Source organism: Moschus berezovskii, chromosome 17, assembly GCF_049115385.1.
Source record: "Moschus berezovskii isolate FMDL1 chromosome 17, NW_MosBer_1.0, whole genome shotgun sequence".
Taxonomy (NCBI): domain Eukaryota; kingdom Metazoa; phylum Chordata; class Mammalia; order Artiodactyla; family Moschidae; genus Moschus; species Moschus berezovskii.
Window position 1 is genome coordinate 62,424,006 of NC_142476.1, and position 14,303 is coordinate 62,438,308.

Here is a 14,303-nt window from a genome sequence, read left to right on the forward strand (position 1 = left end):
TTATATAGGTTTTCACCTAATAAAAATATTTCATATTTATGTCTTGTATAGATCATGAAAGAATAGCTTTGGGGAATGAAGAAGGGTTATTTGTTGTGCATGTCACCAAAGATGGTAAGAGGAAATATTGTGGAGAAAATATTATTGATAGAAAATTCTAAACTATAGATTTTAAACTCTAAAAGAACAGGCTTTGCTCTTATTTATACTGTAATTGAAATTTTCCAGACCTAATTTGAGACATTTATAAATCAAAAGATAATTTTTTAAATTTCTCTAATCCTCTTGAGTTCTAAAATTTCCATGTGTATTTTTTTTCTTGTGTCGTTTTGTTTAACTCAGACCACATTTCTAAAGATAGTACATGAAAGAAAAACACAACTTGATTTTTCCATTGTTGGTACTAGAAGTAGTAACAGTCATTGAAATCTGTTTATTGTTGGGTTTTTTTATTCCACAAGTTAATACAACAGATTTTTTTTCTAGAGAGAAATTGAATACTAGGTGAAATAAAAAAGGAACCCATTTACTTTAGCATTCTTGAATGCTTCTAAATTATGTCTTTATATCAAGTTCAGTTCAGTTTAGTTCATTTCAGTTGCTCAGTCTTGTCCAGCTCTTTGCGACCCCACAGACTGCAGCACTCCAGGCTTCCCTGTCCATCACCAACTCCCGGAGCTTGCTCAGACTCCTGTCCATCGAGTTGGTGATGCCATCTAACCATCTTGTCCTCTGACGTCCCCTTCTTCTCCTGCCTTCAATCTTTCCCAGCATCAGGGACTTTTCCAATGAATCAGTTCTTCACATCAGGTGGCCAGACTATTGGAGCTTCAGCTTCAGCATCAGTCCTTCCAGTAAACATTCAGGACTGATTTCCTTTAGGATTGACTGGTTTGATCTCTATATCAAGTAAGATCATGGGAAAACAATGCATTTAAACTTCATTAATCTGTTACCCAAAGAAATAACCTTTCGTGAAACATGAGTCAGTTTTTAAAAATAATAACCCCATGGCAAAACCTCACTAGAATTTGGTGAGAGTAAAAAGGTTTTTCTTAAAGATCTATCATGCTTTATCACATAGGAACTCTTTGCCATGGCCACCAGAAATCTCAGTGCTAAATTTAATACCTTACTGTAGGTAGGTTAAATTATCTTACAGTGAGTTTAATTATCTTCCTCATTCTCCATATGGTTTCTGATATCTTAGTTTTTCTGTGTGTATCTCTGTCTTTATTATAAGTTAACATATTCCTTTGAGTATAATTGGGATATGATTAATAAAACATTATTTTGCAGTTGATTCATTATTCTTTCTTTGCATAGAAATTATTAGAGTTGGTGACAATAAGAAGATTCATCAGATAGAACTCATTCCAAATGATCAACTTGTTGCCGTGATCTCAGGACGAAATCGACATGTCCGACTTTTTCCTATGTCAGCTCTGGATGGGCGAGAGACTGATTTTTATAAGCTGGCAGAAACTAAAGGCTGTCAAACAATAACTTCTGGAAAAGTGCGTCATGGAGCTCTTACATGCTTGTGCGTGGCTATGAAAAGGCAGGTCCTCTGTTACGAACTATTTCAGAGCAAGACGCGTCACAGAAAATTTAAGGAAATTCAAGTCCCATATAATGTCCAGTGGATGGCAATCTTCAGTGAGCAACTCTGTGTGGGATTCCAGTCTGGATTTCTAAGATATCCCCTGAATGGAGAAGGAAGTCCATGCAGTATGCTCCATTCAAATGACCATACACTCTCATTTATTGCACATCAACCAATGGATGCCATCTGTGCGGTTGAAATCTCCAGTAAAGAATACCTGCTGTGTTTTAACAGCATTGGAATATACACTGACTGCCAGGGCCGAAGATCTAGACAACAGGAACTGGTGTGGCCAGCGAATCCTTCCTCTTGTTGTAAGAGTTTTACTTTTGGCTGCCTTACCTTGCTGTTTCTTTCCTTTTCCTTCTACTTCATCTCCTGTGTGTATTCATTATTATTAGCAGGGTTTTTTTTTAAGTCATCTTTGAGGTTTTCCTAGGCATTAATTATGTTGGTACAGAAAATGACCATACCTAGTTAACCTCATTAAGGTATGGTTAAGTTAACCATACCTAGTTAAACCATACCTGGGCCAGTGGGGGCAACATTAACAGGAACATAATTAAAGCTAATTGTCTTATGGAATATTTTACTTAGATTTTTAATAACACATATGCTTTTATTTTGGAGAAGGCAATGTCAACCCACTCCAGTACTCTTGCCTGGAAAATCCCATGGATGGAGGAGCCTGGAAGGCTGCAGTCCTTGGGGTTGCTAAGAGTCGGACACGACTGAGCGACTTCACTTTCACTTTTCACTTTCATGCACTGGAGAAGGAAATGGCAACCCGCTCCAGTGTTCTTGTCTGGAGAATCCCAGGGACGGGGGAGCCTGGTGGGCTGCCATCTGTGGGGTCACACAGAGTCGGACACGACTGAAGTGACTTAGCAGCAGCAGCATGCTTTTATTTTGAAATAACCATAAGGAGTTATGTTCATGGTCCCCCCCCAGATACAGTCCTTGTGAAGATTAACAGCTCATAAAACTCATATAACTTATGTGTTATTTTACCAAAAGAGATATAACGGTGAGCAAAATAGACAATCTCACCCTCACAGAGCATAGGATGCAGTAGAAGGGATTCCTGACAGAACAAGTTGCAGTAAGGTCTAAGTGCTCTGGTAGCCAAACTACAAGTTCTGTAGAGGCACACAGGAGTATCTAATCCAGCAGGTTTTGTTTTTAGTGGAAGATACTTAGAGCTTGTTTAAATGCTGAAGGGAACTAGCCGCTAGGGAGCCAGAAAAAGGTTGACCTTGTGCTAAAGATAAGAAACAGAGTAAGATCCCCAAGAAGGCCAAAGAGGCTGGAAGTCAGAACACAGGAAGAAGGGTATGGAGCAGGATGGGAATTCTCTTCCACTGCAACAAGGTAGGAGGAATGGTGGGTATGAGGACAGTCAAGCTGAAAAGTTCAGTATCAGAAAATGTAGGCGAGCCACATATTTACTACAGAGAAATTGGGAAATCTAGATAAAAAGAAAAATACTTGTAATCCTACCTAGCCAGGTTTAACTATTCTTAACATTTTGTTTCTTCTGAAATTGATACTCTTATCTATGGCATCATGTTTAGAATGAATCCTGGTCAGAAAATAATTCAGAGTGTTGTATGAATTGGACTTAGAATAAGAATTGGAATATTTGGCTTTTATGAATAGCTCTGCCAAAAAATCGTGATCTTAGCCTGGGTAATCATTTAACCTTTGTTTATGTCACCATTTATTAATGTTCAGTTCATCCATAAGTATATGTTGAGCATTTTTTTGCCAGATGCTTTACCGAGCATTCATAAATGTAAACCTGATTCTTAAGATTTCTCTGCTTTGTCGCTTTGTTTCACTGTCAAGAGCTTAATTACTTTAGGAGTCAGTTATTTTAAATGTAATGAAATCCCTTTATAGAACTAGTATTGGGCAAGGGAATATTATACCCCTGGTGTTAACAGACTCTTTCTGTATTATAATGGCCATAAAACCTCTTCATTTATGATTGATGGGGTTTTTACTTCGAAAGTGTTTTGATGTGGCTAATCTGTATTGATACTAGAAGTTGGTGGGATCCCACTCTACAGTTCCTTAGCATAGATCTTTCAGAATGTTTTGGGTTTAACAGTTACAGGTAATCAGCCTGCTGTTCTCTCCTTCCTGTCTCTCAGGTTACAATGCACCGTATCTCTCAGTGTACAGTGAAAATGCAGTTGACATCTTTGATGTGAACTCCATGGAATGGATTCAGACTCTCCCACTCAAAAAGGTAATTTAACATTAAAATATGGCTTGGACCTCCTTGCAGCCCAGGGGTTAAGACTACACACTTCCACTGCAGCAGGCATGGGTTCAATCCCTGGTCAGGGAACTAAGATCCCACATGCCATGTGGTGTGGCCAGAAAAAAAAAGAAACATATGGGCTAAGTGAACAAATGAGTATAAGTGAAACACTATATGACTATTTAGCTATTTTTCACTAATTTAGCATTTTCTGTCATATGTAATAATGTAAGTGGGAATTTGGGACTTAGCTAAGAGAAAAAAGAACACTCAAGCTGGTTAATTTTATAGGTAGTTCAGCACCATACTGTTTTTATTGCATTTAGTTTCACTATATAAAGTATGATTATTATCATAATGAGCAACTATAATACATTCTGTAACTTAAAATGCCAGTGTTACCTTTCACTTTAAGGAACTCTGAAGGAGTGTTTCATTTGTAATTTTACTGTTTTTCACATAATGGTATGCAGTTTTAATCCTATGAGGACAAACTTCATGGGCTAGAAAAGTGATTAAAATTAGAACCAAAGGTCTGTTAATAAAGGTTTCACATATTCCTAATAAACTATAATATTTTCCTTTAACATTCCCCCATGGTAACATAAATTTTTACCACTGTAGAATGTCTATTTTGCAAAAAGTGAAGAAGGATAGTTTGATATATGTAGCATGTGTCATTAGTTGAGGGACAGGATTTAGAGGGATAGGTAAAAGAAAGTAATCAAGATCTTATTTCAAAATCTGCCCCAATTTTAAATCTTAATGGTGGAAAAAGCTCTTGTAAATACTGCCACATTTTATAAAACAACTAAATATGGTCCTTGATTTTATAAGTTCGGACTGGTTACAATTAACTTTCCCTTTTATTTTTGCCATGTGAATTTTGAAATATGTATAAAGGAAGCATAATAATAAACTGATCTCTTATGAACTAACTTAAGAGCCAGAATATTACCAAAATATCACTGAATCTACCTGTGTATTTTTTATCCTGAATGTTGTGTTCCATCATTCCCTTTTCTTAAAATACAGAATTTTTGTGTATTTAAGTATTTCTAGGCAATATATTGTTCAGTTTTGCTTGTGTTTGAGGTAATAATAAAATGTTGTGTAATATCTTTGCCTTGCTTTCATCATTGTTTGTAAGATTCATCCATGTTACATTGTACTATATTTTTTTTCATTGCTTTTCACTGCTATAAAATAGTCTCTTGGGTGAATAGATCACTATATATTCTTCTGATTAGCAGACATGTGAGTTATTTCCCAGCTTTTTGCTATTGTGAACATTGCAGCATATGTCTTCAGGTGTGTATATGCAGGAGTTTCTTTTAAGTCATATGCCAAGGAATGAAATTGATAGGACACAGAGAATGCAAGTGTTCAGCCTTACAAGATAGTGACAGTTTTTTCCAAAGTAACTGTACCAGTTGACGCTCCTACCATCTGTATATGACTTCGTAATGACCCACGCCATTGTCAGAATTCAAAGTTTTGTAACTGATTTATTTGTGGTTATCAAGTGCTACCTCATGAAGTGTTAATTTGTGTGTCCTCTGTTAGCTATGCTGTTGATAATCGTTCATGTTTCTTCATCGTTCATATTTCCTCTTCTGTGAAATGCCTGGTCATGTTTTTTATCCCTATTTCTGTTTAGTTGATAATTTTTTTAAATTGATTTATTGAAGTTATTCATATACTATAGAGACTGGGTTAGTGATAAGTGTGGTGGATCTTTTTCCTGTTGTGACCTATCTATTAATTTTCATGGTGTATTTTGTGAACATTTATTATTGTTGCCGAAAATTCACTGTTATACATTTTAATGTAGTTAAATATATCATTCTTATTGTTCATGGTTTTTTTTTTTTCCTTAAGAAACTCTTTTCTACCTCCAGGTCTTAAAGATAAGATCTTTATTTCCTTTCAAAAGTTTCACCTTCTACCTTTGTGTGTAATCCATCTGGAATTGATTTTTTGTGTAACGTGTGAAATAGGGGTTCAGTTTCATTTGTTCCATGTAGATACCCATTGCTCCATCACCATGTATTGACAGACCTTCCTTTCCTCATAGATGTACAGTTTTATCCCTGCCCTGTGTATACATTTAGTTCAAATAAGATTCCTAGAGTATCTGTATTAATATCTTAGTATCATTATCTGCTTGCTAACTGGAAAAGACTCTGATTCTGGGAAAGGTTGGGGGCGGGAGGAGAAGGGGACGACCAAGAATGAAATGGCTGGATGGCATCACCGACTCTGTGGACGTGAGTTTGGGTGTACTCCGGGAGTTGGTGATGGACAAGGAGGCCTGGCGTGCTGTAATTCATGGGGTCGCGGAGAGTCGGACACAACTGAGCGACTGAACTGAACTGAACTGAATGGCTTTAAAAGTTAAATTTAGGGTTTAAATGTATTTTACTTTTTTTTTGCCAAGAATACTCTTTCTTTAAAATTTTATCATTACAAATTAGATAATTTTATACCTTTCTAGTTAGAATTAATTTAAATTTTTTGTTGATTTTGAAGAGGAAAGGTAAAGTCTTAAGAATGTGTGCTTTACAAGTATGTCAAAGTTTTATGATTTAATTTTTGAACCTTGTTAAAATATTAATTTTATTTTTTATTATTTTAGGTTCGTCCTTTAAACAGTGAAGGATCATTAAATCTTTTAGGCTTGGAGACAATTAGATTGATATATTTCAAAAATAAAATGGCAGGTAAGAAAATACACATTAATAGGAGAGCTTCATAGAAACAGTCTCGCTAAGCTGACTGCCAAAGAGAGTAAGTGGCAGAGCCACTTAAACTCAGGTGTTCCTTACTCTAGGATCTGTGCAGTTGACCACTATCATACTGTCAGTATATTGGGATAAACTACTTGACAAAAAGTCATTCTGTTCAGGCTCACATAACTGTATAAGCAAAATATTTGTTTCTGACCTACCTTGTTATTTTTCTGTGGATTACTGAGGTTAATAGATAAAGTGTAACTGAATGTCTCTTCTGTACTTTTAATACTGTTGAACCTAACCAAAATTGGTAGCACTAAAATTGTGAAAACTCACCCAGAGTACTGATTCAGGACTACTGGAGTACATCTTCTGCCAGTGCATAGGGCTTAAAACTTTTGAAGTGCTGATGGCAACGTGGGCAGCAGAAGAAGCAGGGACAAGAGGAAAGTCACTGGAGGGTCCAGAGTCAGGAGAGGGAGTGGGCTCCTGAGTACCCCGGACAGGGCAAGGGCCGTGTCCAAAGTAGTGGAGTGAGTCCTAGCCAGGGAGACTGCACACATCTGATTAAATAAGCAAGTTGTGAACAATTAAAACCTTATTTTTAACAGAGATTATTATAATTCTATCTTCTATATAGTATTCTCATGTCTTAGCAACAAATTTCTCCATAACAGCAGTATCATAAATTTATGATCTTTTGTGGTAGATCTAGATAATGCATATGTAATTAGTGGTACGTTATGTACTGAAAAATAATAATTAAAATTGACTTAAATATAAGAAAAACATTGCCATTAAGAAAACACATTAAAATGTTTATACTTAGCTATTACCTCTGGGTAGTTGGGATTAATTATATTATTTATGCCTTTCTTTTTCCCCCCATACTCTTCCAATAAATTTGTATCGTCTAACAACAACAAAAACCATCAAAAGTTTGTTGTTTCCGTTTTGCTTGTTTGTTTTCAGTACTAACATACACACAAATGCTTAGCTTCAGATTTGGTGCTCTGGTACGTCTTCTTGGTATACAGACAGGTGACTGTAGGAGAAGTCCTATGCTAAGAGGATATTCAGTTTGACTTGAGAAAGGACATTCGGGTTATTAGAAATGAGTCCTGCTCAGTGATGGACTCACCATGAACTTGTGCTTTACTGCCCCTCCCTCCAAGACTCGATACTTAATTTTGTATCTGTTTCTTAGTCACTCACTCAGTCATGTCCAGCTCTTTGCTACCCCATGGACTATAGCCCACCAGACTCCTCTGTCCATGGAATTCTCCAGGCAAGAATACTGAAGTGGATTACCATTTCCTTCTCCAGGGAATCTTCTCAACCCAGGGGTTGAACTTGAGTCTCTTTTGTCTCCACCATTGGCAGGCGGGTTCTTTACCACTAGCGCCACCTGGGAAGCCATCTGTTTCTTAGAGGAGCTCTAACTATTTGTGTAAAATACTTAAATCTACTCAGTGTATTAAATCTCCCCTGTTCTCACTGTGTGTAACCATGATAATCTTAAAATATGTTCATTATCCAGTTTGTGTCTGCAGAATAAAACCTTTTCCATTTTGTCTTTTTTTATGCTTTCGTCTTTCTACTCTAGGCCAGGAGTAAAGGTGGAGATTGGAGAAGGAAGACTCAACAGCATAGTAGTCTAAGGAAAGGAAATCCTGTTTCCTGGAGATTCTGTTTCTTTCTTGTCTTCTTCCTGTTTTGTCTATTTCTCTTTCATCTTTCAAGAGCTCAGAGCGCTTTTGCAGCCCTCTGGCTGTCCGAAATCTCCCATTGCCACTGTTAACTCACCAAGGTCTGCTTTACCTTCGTAATTCTCAAATTCTCATCTACTTTTTAAAAATTATCTTTTTAACTTTTGGTGTTAGGAAAGCAATCTAACTTATTTTGCTACAAGGAGATTGTTGCTCTTTTACTGATTATCTTACTTTGGCTTGGCTTAAAGGCCCCCTTGGTTTCTTCCCACTTCCTTTTTCTCACTTTAGCTTTCTGGCTATTAAAAACTTCTTTCTGGCTATTAAAAAGGTTGGCTTTTCTCTTTTTCCTTATCTTATTTAGAGAACGATAGTCCTCATGTTGTATGGATACAGTTGTCTATTTTAGAGTATGCTCACCATATTCCAGTGTCCATGGTTGAGAGTTTTGTTTACTTCTAGGTATTAAAATTGAAAGATACGGGCATTAGATGACTAGGTGTATATGATTATGTATCCCCCCAAGATCAGGAGAGTAGGAATAAGAATAAGATTCTTACCTTTAGTAAAGAAACTGTAATAGGGAAAACTAGTATATAAACTAGTATAAAGAAACTAGTATATAGGAAACACAGTTCCTTTCCTTTACTCCACATCTTATAAATTGGAACTTCAAAGAAAATGTTTTAGTATATGTAACGGGCTTCCCTGATGGCTCAGATGATAAAGAATCCGCCTGATTGCTGTGCAGGTTAACAATAAGAACTTTTTAACATCTTAAGCCATTGAAACGAATACTTAGAAGGAGGGAGAAGTTGGTATAGAGATACTGTGGATGGGGTAACCAAAGTGATGGGACACCAGGACAGCTACATCTTTCTTTTTTTCTCCTAGTAAAATTGTACCATTTTATGTTTATAATCAAATAAAAGTGAAAATATACTTTGTAAGCTATGTTTGATTTCAGCATATATTTGTTTACATATGTTCTGTTGAAAATTATTGTTTATTTACTGTGATTATCAGCACACAACTTTTAAAATCAGAATTGCATATACTTGTATTGATTGACATTTGTACCATCTTGGGGGTTAATGAATAAAATGCATTTTAGCACTTTAAAGAACATCATTGTTCTTTGCTGTCTTTTGGTTTATTTTTAAACAGAAGGGGATGAGCTGGTGGTTCCTGAAACATCGGATAATAGTCGGAAACAAATGGTTAGAAATATTAACAATAAGAGGCGCTACTCTTTCAGAGTTCCAGAAGAGGAGAGAATGCAACAGAGGAGGTAGATAATTAATTTGTACTCATCCAAAGATGCTTGTAGCATCAGAAGGACTATTTGGTAATAATACTATATTTGATTTAGAAGGAAAATTTGATCTCTGAAAGTCAGTCATTCTCTATGATTTTAAAAACTGCAATAATGAATGTATTTCTCAGTGTAATTTTAATTAATACTCTCCAAATTGTGAGAATGTACTAGATTAAAGTACCATATTTTGATGCATTTCTCTATGTGATATATAATAGTTCCAAGTTCTAGAATGTGAGCCTTTATAAAAAACATAGAACATATCTATGCCGATTAACTGTTCTCTTCATGAGAAGTAGCCTTGTAGTATGTCCAGTTACACACAAAAACATTTCTAATATATTAGCAATTATTTAAAAGGACATCCATAAAATATTCATAATTATCTGTAGAGTAAGAACTTGCTTCATATTTAAATACTAACTCTGTTTTCCCACCAAAAAGCATAAGATCTTTTAAAACAAAATCGTCTAAGTTAAAATTTTATTTAGAATATTCTGTTATTTTAATTCTGTCCTTATTAACATGATTTCACAGTTTATTTGTATGAAAAAAATTGAATATACTTTTCTCTAAAATTATCTAGATTGGTCATGGAACAAAAGTGTCTGAACAGGTGTTCTTTCTTACAGGGAGATGTTACGAGATCCAGAAATGAGAAATAAATTAATTTCTAACCCAACTAATTTTAACCACATAGCACATATGGGTCCAGGAGATGGAATACAGATCCTAAAAGACTTGCCCATGGTAAGAGAAATGAAGAGTGAACGTGAATATAGATGGGGTTAAGAATAAGGTGTGAGGGAACCGATATATATATAAATATGAATGTGTGTGTGTATACACATATATGTGTGTGCTTAAATACATGAGTTGAAAGGATATATTGGTGTACTGAGGAAATGTTTTTCTCAGACTATCACGATATATGTAAGATGCATGATGACATAACTGATGAAAAATGTTAAATTTAGCTACATATCAAAAAACAAGCACACCATTTCTTATTTAGTTGCATCTCCTATAAACTTCTCCCATATCTAGGTTTACCGTTTTAGAGAAATAAACCATCAGATATGGAGAGGCTCTATACTAAGGTTCAGAACTTTGTTACCAAATCACTAAAATCTCCCGCATTGCAGGCAGATGCTTTACCATCTGAGCCACCAGGAAATTTTCCCTAAAATTTCACTAAGTTATAGCAATTCAACACAGATATTTGGCCCACCTCCCATCGAAACCATATTAGCTTGTTCATTAATGGTCACACCTCTCATCTGATTATGAAATTAAATCTTTTTCATTTGCCTAATTACAAACATGTTACCTAGTCAGTCTTATATAAAAAAAGTACAAATTGGAAATTTTTTTTTTTTTAACAACATGAAGATTGGATTCTTGGACCTAATATATTGAGATTAAGAATATTAATCTTAATCTGGAATTAGCTAATTAGCCAAGCTTTGTTTATACTTAACATTTCAGTATTATGGTATTCTCAAACTACATGTGTTAGTCACTCAGTCGTATCCAACTCTTTGTGACCCCAGGGACTGTAGCCCATCCATGGAATTCTTCAGGCAAGAATACTGGAGTAGGTTGCCATTTCCTTTTGAAACTTTAACATGACTCTTTTGATCAGTGGTGACAGCATCTAGATTTTGCACAGAATTTTAGGCATAATTTATATACTGTGGCAGTCTGGGAGATGATTTGTGAATCTTAACCCAAAGCTCTTTCTAAGAAAGTCTAGTGTTAAATACTCACGTTACTAACTCTACTATGATAGAAGATAAAAACATCTATCACTGACAGAAAAAATAACAGCACAATTTGTACAATGAAGTTTTTTTATTAAAGTTCAACTCTTAAGGGTAATCTTGCATCCATTTCATGGAAGTAACCAAAAAAAAAAAAATCTGCATTAATTTGAATCTGAGTTCCACATTATAAATATCTCAATTAACCAGTTGGTTCTGTTTATGAATGAATATGACATTCCTGCTGTCATTTTATTTTTTACCAATTATCATCAAGATGTTATATGATTATAGTACTATTCCTTCCTTTCAAATCGTTCACAATAATCATTTATCCTTTTGAAATGGGGCTTTTTACTAGCTGTGCTGGGTAAATATAAAGTATGCAAAGAGATTATAGCCAATCAGTATATAGTAATTAAAGTAAGAAAGTTAAGGCTGAACATAAATAGTAAGCTGAAAATTTTGAGCATAAATAAAGACCATATTTAAATGTTAAACTATTTTACTTATCTATCATATTTAATACCCTGTTTTTTTTTTCAGTTTTTGCCTGGGAATCAGATTTCAGAATTTTCTCTATTCCTTTCCCATTCTGAACATTTGTTTAAGTCCTCAGTCTGAAATCCCTCAGTCTGGGTTTCCTTTTTTCTCATAAGTAAACATAACGGAACCATACAGTTCAAATCTTCTGTCATTTTTTTTTACAGAAGCTACAGTGCAAGGTACAAAGACTTAGGAGAGAGAAATTTTTAATTATGATAAACAGTTGAAATGTGAATATATGTATAGCTTACATTTGCTAGAACAAGTGTTATATACTATCTTAATGAAACTTTTTGAAATTTAAATAATAGTTTTTAACACTTGCTAGTTAGCATTTTGGAGGGATGTGTGCATGCATGCTAAGTCACTTCAGTCCTGTTTGACCCTTTGCAACCCTGTGGATTGTAACCCGCCAGGAGGAATACAAATTTCAAATACATCCATATGTTGCAAAGCAACACATCAACAAACACAAAATTATTCCAGTAGTGAACAAAGTTTTAAGGGGTATTAGCCTTTCAAAATTAAGCTTTCTTTCACACTTGCTTCAAATTTATGCACAAAAAAGAATATAGTTTTCCTCTCATTATATTCCAACAACATAGCAAAAAGAATTATGGAAAATTTTTCTATAAATTCTATTATATCCCACAGTTTGTTCCTTAAGGTGAAATAGTTTCAGGATTTAATAAAATGAATGACCAGATGAAATGGTTGACCAGGTGAAAAATTAGTTTGCTAATGTTTCAGAATTCTTTCAGACCTTCATACACAATAAGATTTGATCTTTATACACCCTGTATGTACACAGAAGCAAAATGTCAAATTTCAAACATAATAATAATTTTTGTATCACAGTATCCCTTCTTTTCCTCCCTTTACCCTCCCACCACTTAAAGTAAAGGAAATCTCTATTTTTGTTGTTGCTGTTCCAAATAAGATCCGGTCTTAATTACTGTGCAAAATAAGTTCAGATAGCATTTTCCAGAGATTCATCCCTGATCTTACTCCATGACACATGGCCTTCTGTGCTGGCTACTTATTCCCGTTAGACCTCTTGATTTTCAGTATTTGTGTCACTGATCTTGTTAACCATTGACTGCCTCACTGGTAAAAAAGTGATTTATTGCCCTAGCAGTGCAGTTCAGTTTTTAATGTTCATTTCATGTTTTCTTATCATATAAACACTTTTGAATTTCTAGGACAAGAAGTTGGTGTAAATTTTTGAAACCTATTCACCTGTACATGGAGTATTTATTGTAGCAAAAATGTTATGTGTCTGAACTCCTGTTTTTCACAGTCTCACTTTATTTTCACCTTTCTTCCTTTTACCAGCTAAGAACATAAAAGCTGGGACTTTTCATAAGCATCCATTTAATCACTTAACAAATATTTTTTGATATACTGTCTTACCAGAACTGCTTATCTTGGAGTAAACATTGGTAAACAACACAATAATATGCATGTCTGAAAAGAAAATAATATGCATGTCTGTATCTGTGTGTGTGTATATAGGTATACATGTATTGAAAAGCTTGTGATATTTTAATCTCAGATTTTAGTATGTTCCTTCCACTGTAGTTTTCTGTATTTAATGAACTATTCCAAAAAAAAAAGATGAATTAAATTCATCTCATCTAATGTTAACATATATAAGAAGCACTTTTAAATACCAAAGCTAGGTTGTCATTTGTGCAAAAAGCATGTACCCCAGACATTTTTATGTTTAACTTATTCAAATCAGTATTGCCTTCCTGTGAAATGCTTACAAGCTTAGAAAGTTTATTGAATGTCTTTGGAAGCTTATTCTGTTTCCTTTGTACCAAAATGATACTGAAGCAGGTTGTTTGCCTCATGAGTGTGGAAAAGATAGTAAGGGTAAGGGAGTCATTTTTTATTTTCTGTCCTATATCAGTGTGAATCTTTCATGTGTGGCTTAGTGAACCAAGAGAATATAAGCAATTAATATAAAATAGCATGTGTGTCTTACAAGTACATACTGTAGTAGTTTCCTGGAATCCTTTTTGTCATCTACCTTTTTTCCTAAGTGGATACTGGTAATAAAGACTAGATTTATCTCAAGCTGAATTAAAGTGTAATATTTTACCTCTAAAAGATTTCTTTTTTTTTTTTTTAGCACATAAAACTTCTCCTAGTCTTTCCCCTGTTCCTGAAATTGTTAATAAATAAAATTTCTAGCTCAATGACCTTTTAGACATTTAAGAAGTAATTTTACTTCTTAAAGTCATAGTTATATGGCCATGAATAATTTTTCCTTTTGGAAAAGAGCTTAGCAAGTATTGATTTCACACACATCTCTAAATTTAAAATAACATCTTATATAGGAGCCTTTCTTT

The 14,303-nt window shown here is 34.6% G+C and overlaps 1 protein-coding gene across 16 annotated transcripts in view; it reads left to right on the forward strand.

Annotated features, from left to right (window-relative positions):
- Positions 1 to 14,303, forward strand: part of CDC42BPA (CDC42 binding protein kinase alpha) — a 297,091-nt gene that overhangs the window by 271,231 nt on the left and 11,557 nt on the right. For all 16 annotated transcript variants that reach the window (XM_088845512.1, XM_088845513.1, XM_055419752.2 and 13 more), the window contains 6 exons: positions 52 to 114; positions 1,327 to 1,920; positions 3,763 to 3,860; positions 6,514 to 6,598; positions 9,487 to 9,610; positions 10,270 to 10,387. In XM_088845512.1, coding sequence (XP_088701638.1) covers positions 52 to 114; positions 1,327 to 1,920; positions 3,763 to 3,860; positions 6,514 to 6,598; positions 9,487 to 9,610; positions 10,270 to 10,387 — 1,082 coding nt within the window. The remainder of the gene's footprint in view (positions 1 to 51; positions 115 to 1,326; positions 1,921 to 3,762; positions 3,861 to 6,513; positions 6,599 to 9,486; positions 9,611 to 10,269; positions 10,388 to 14,303) is intronic.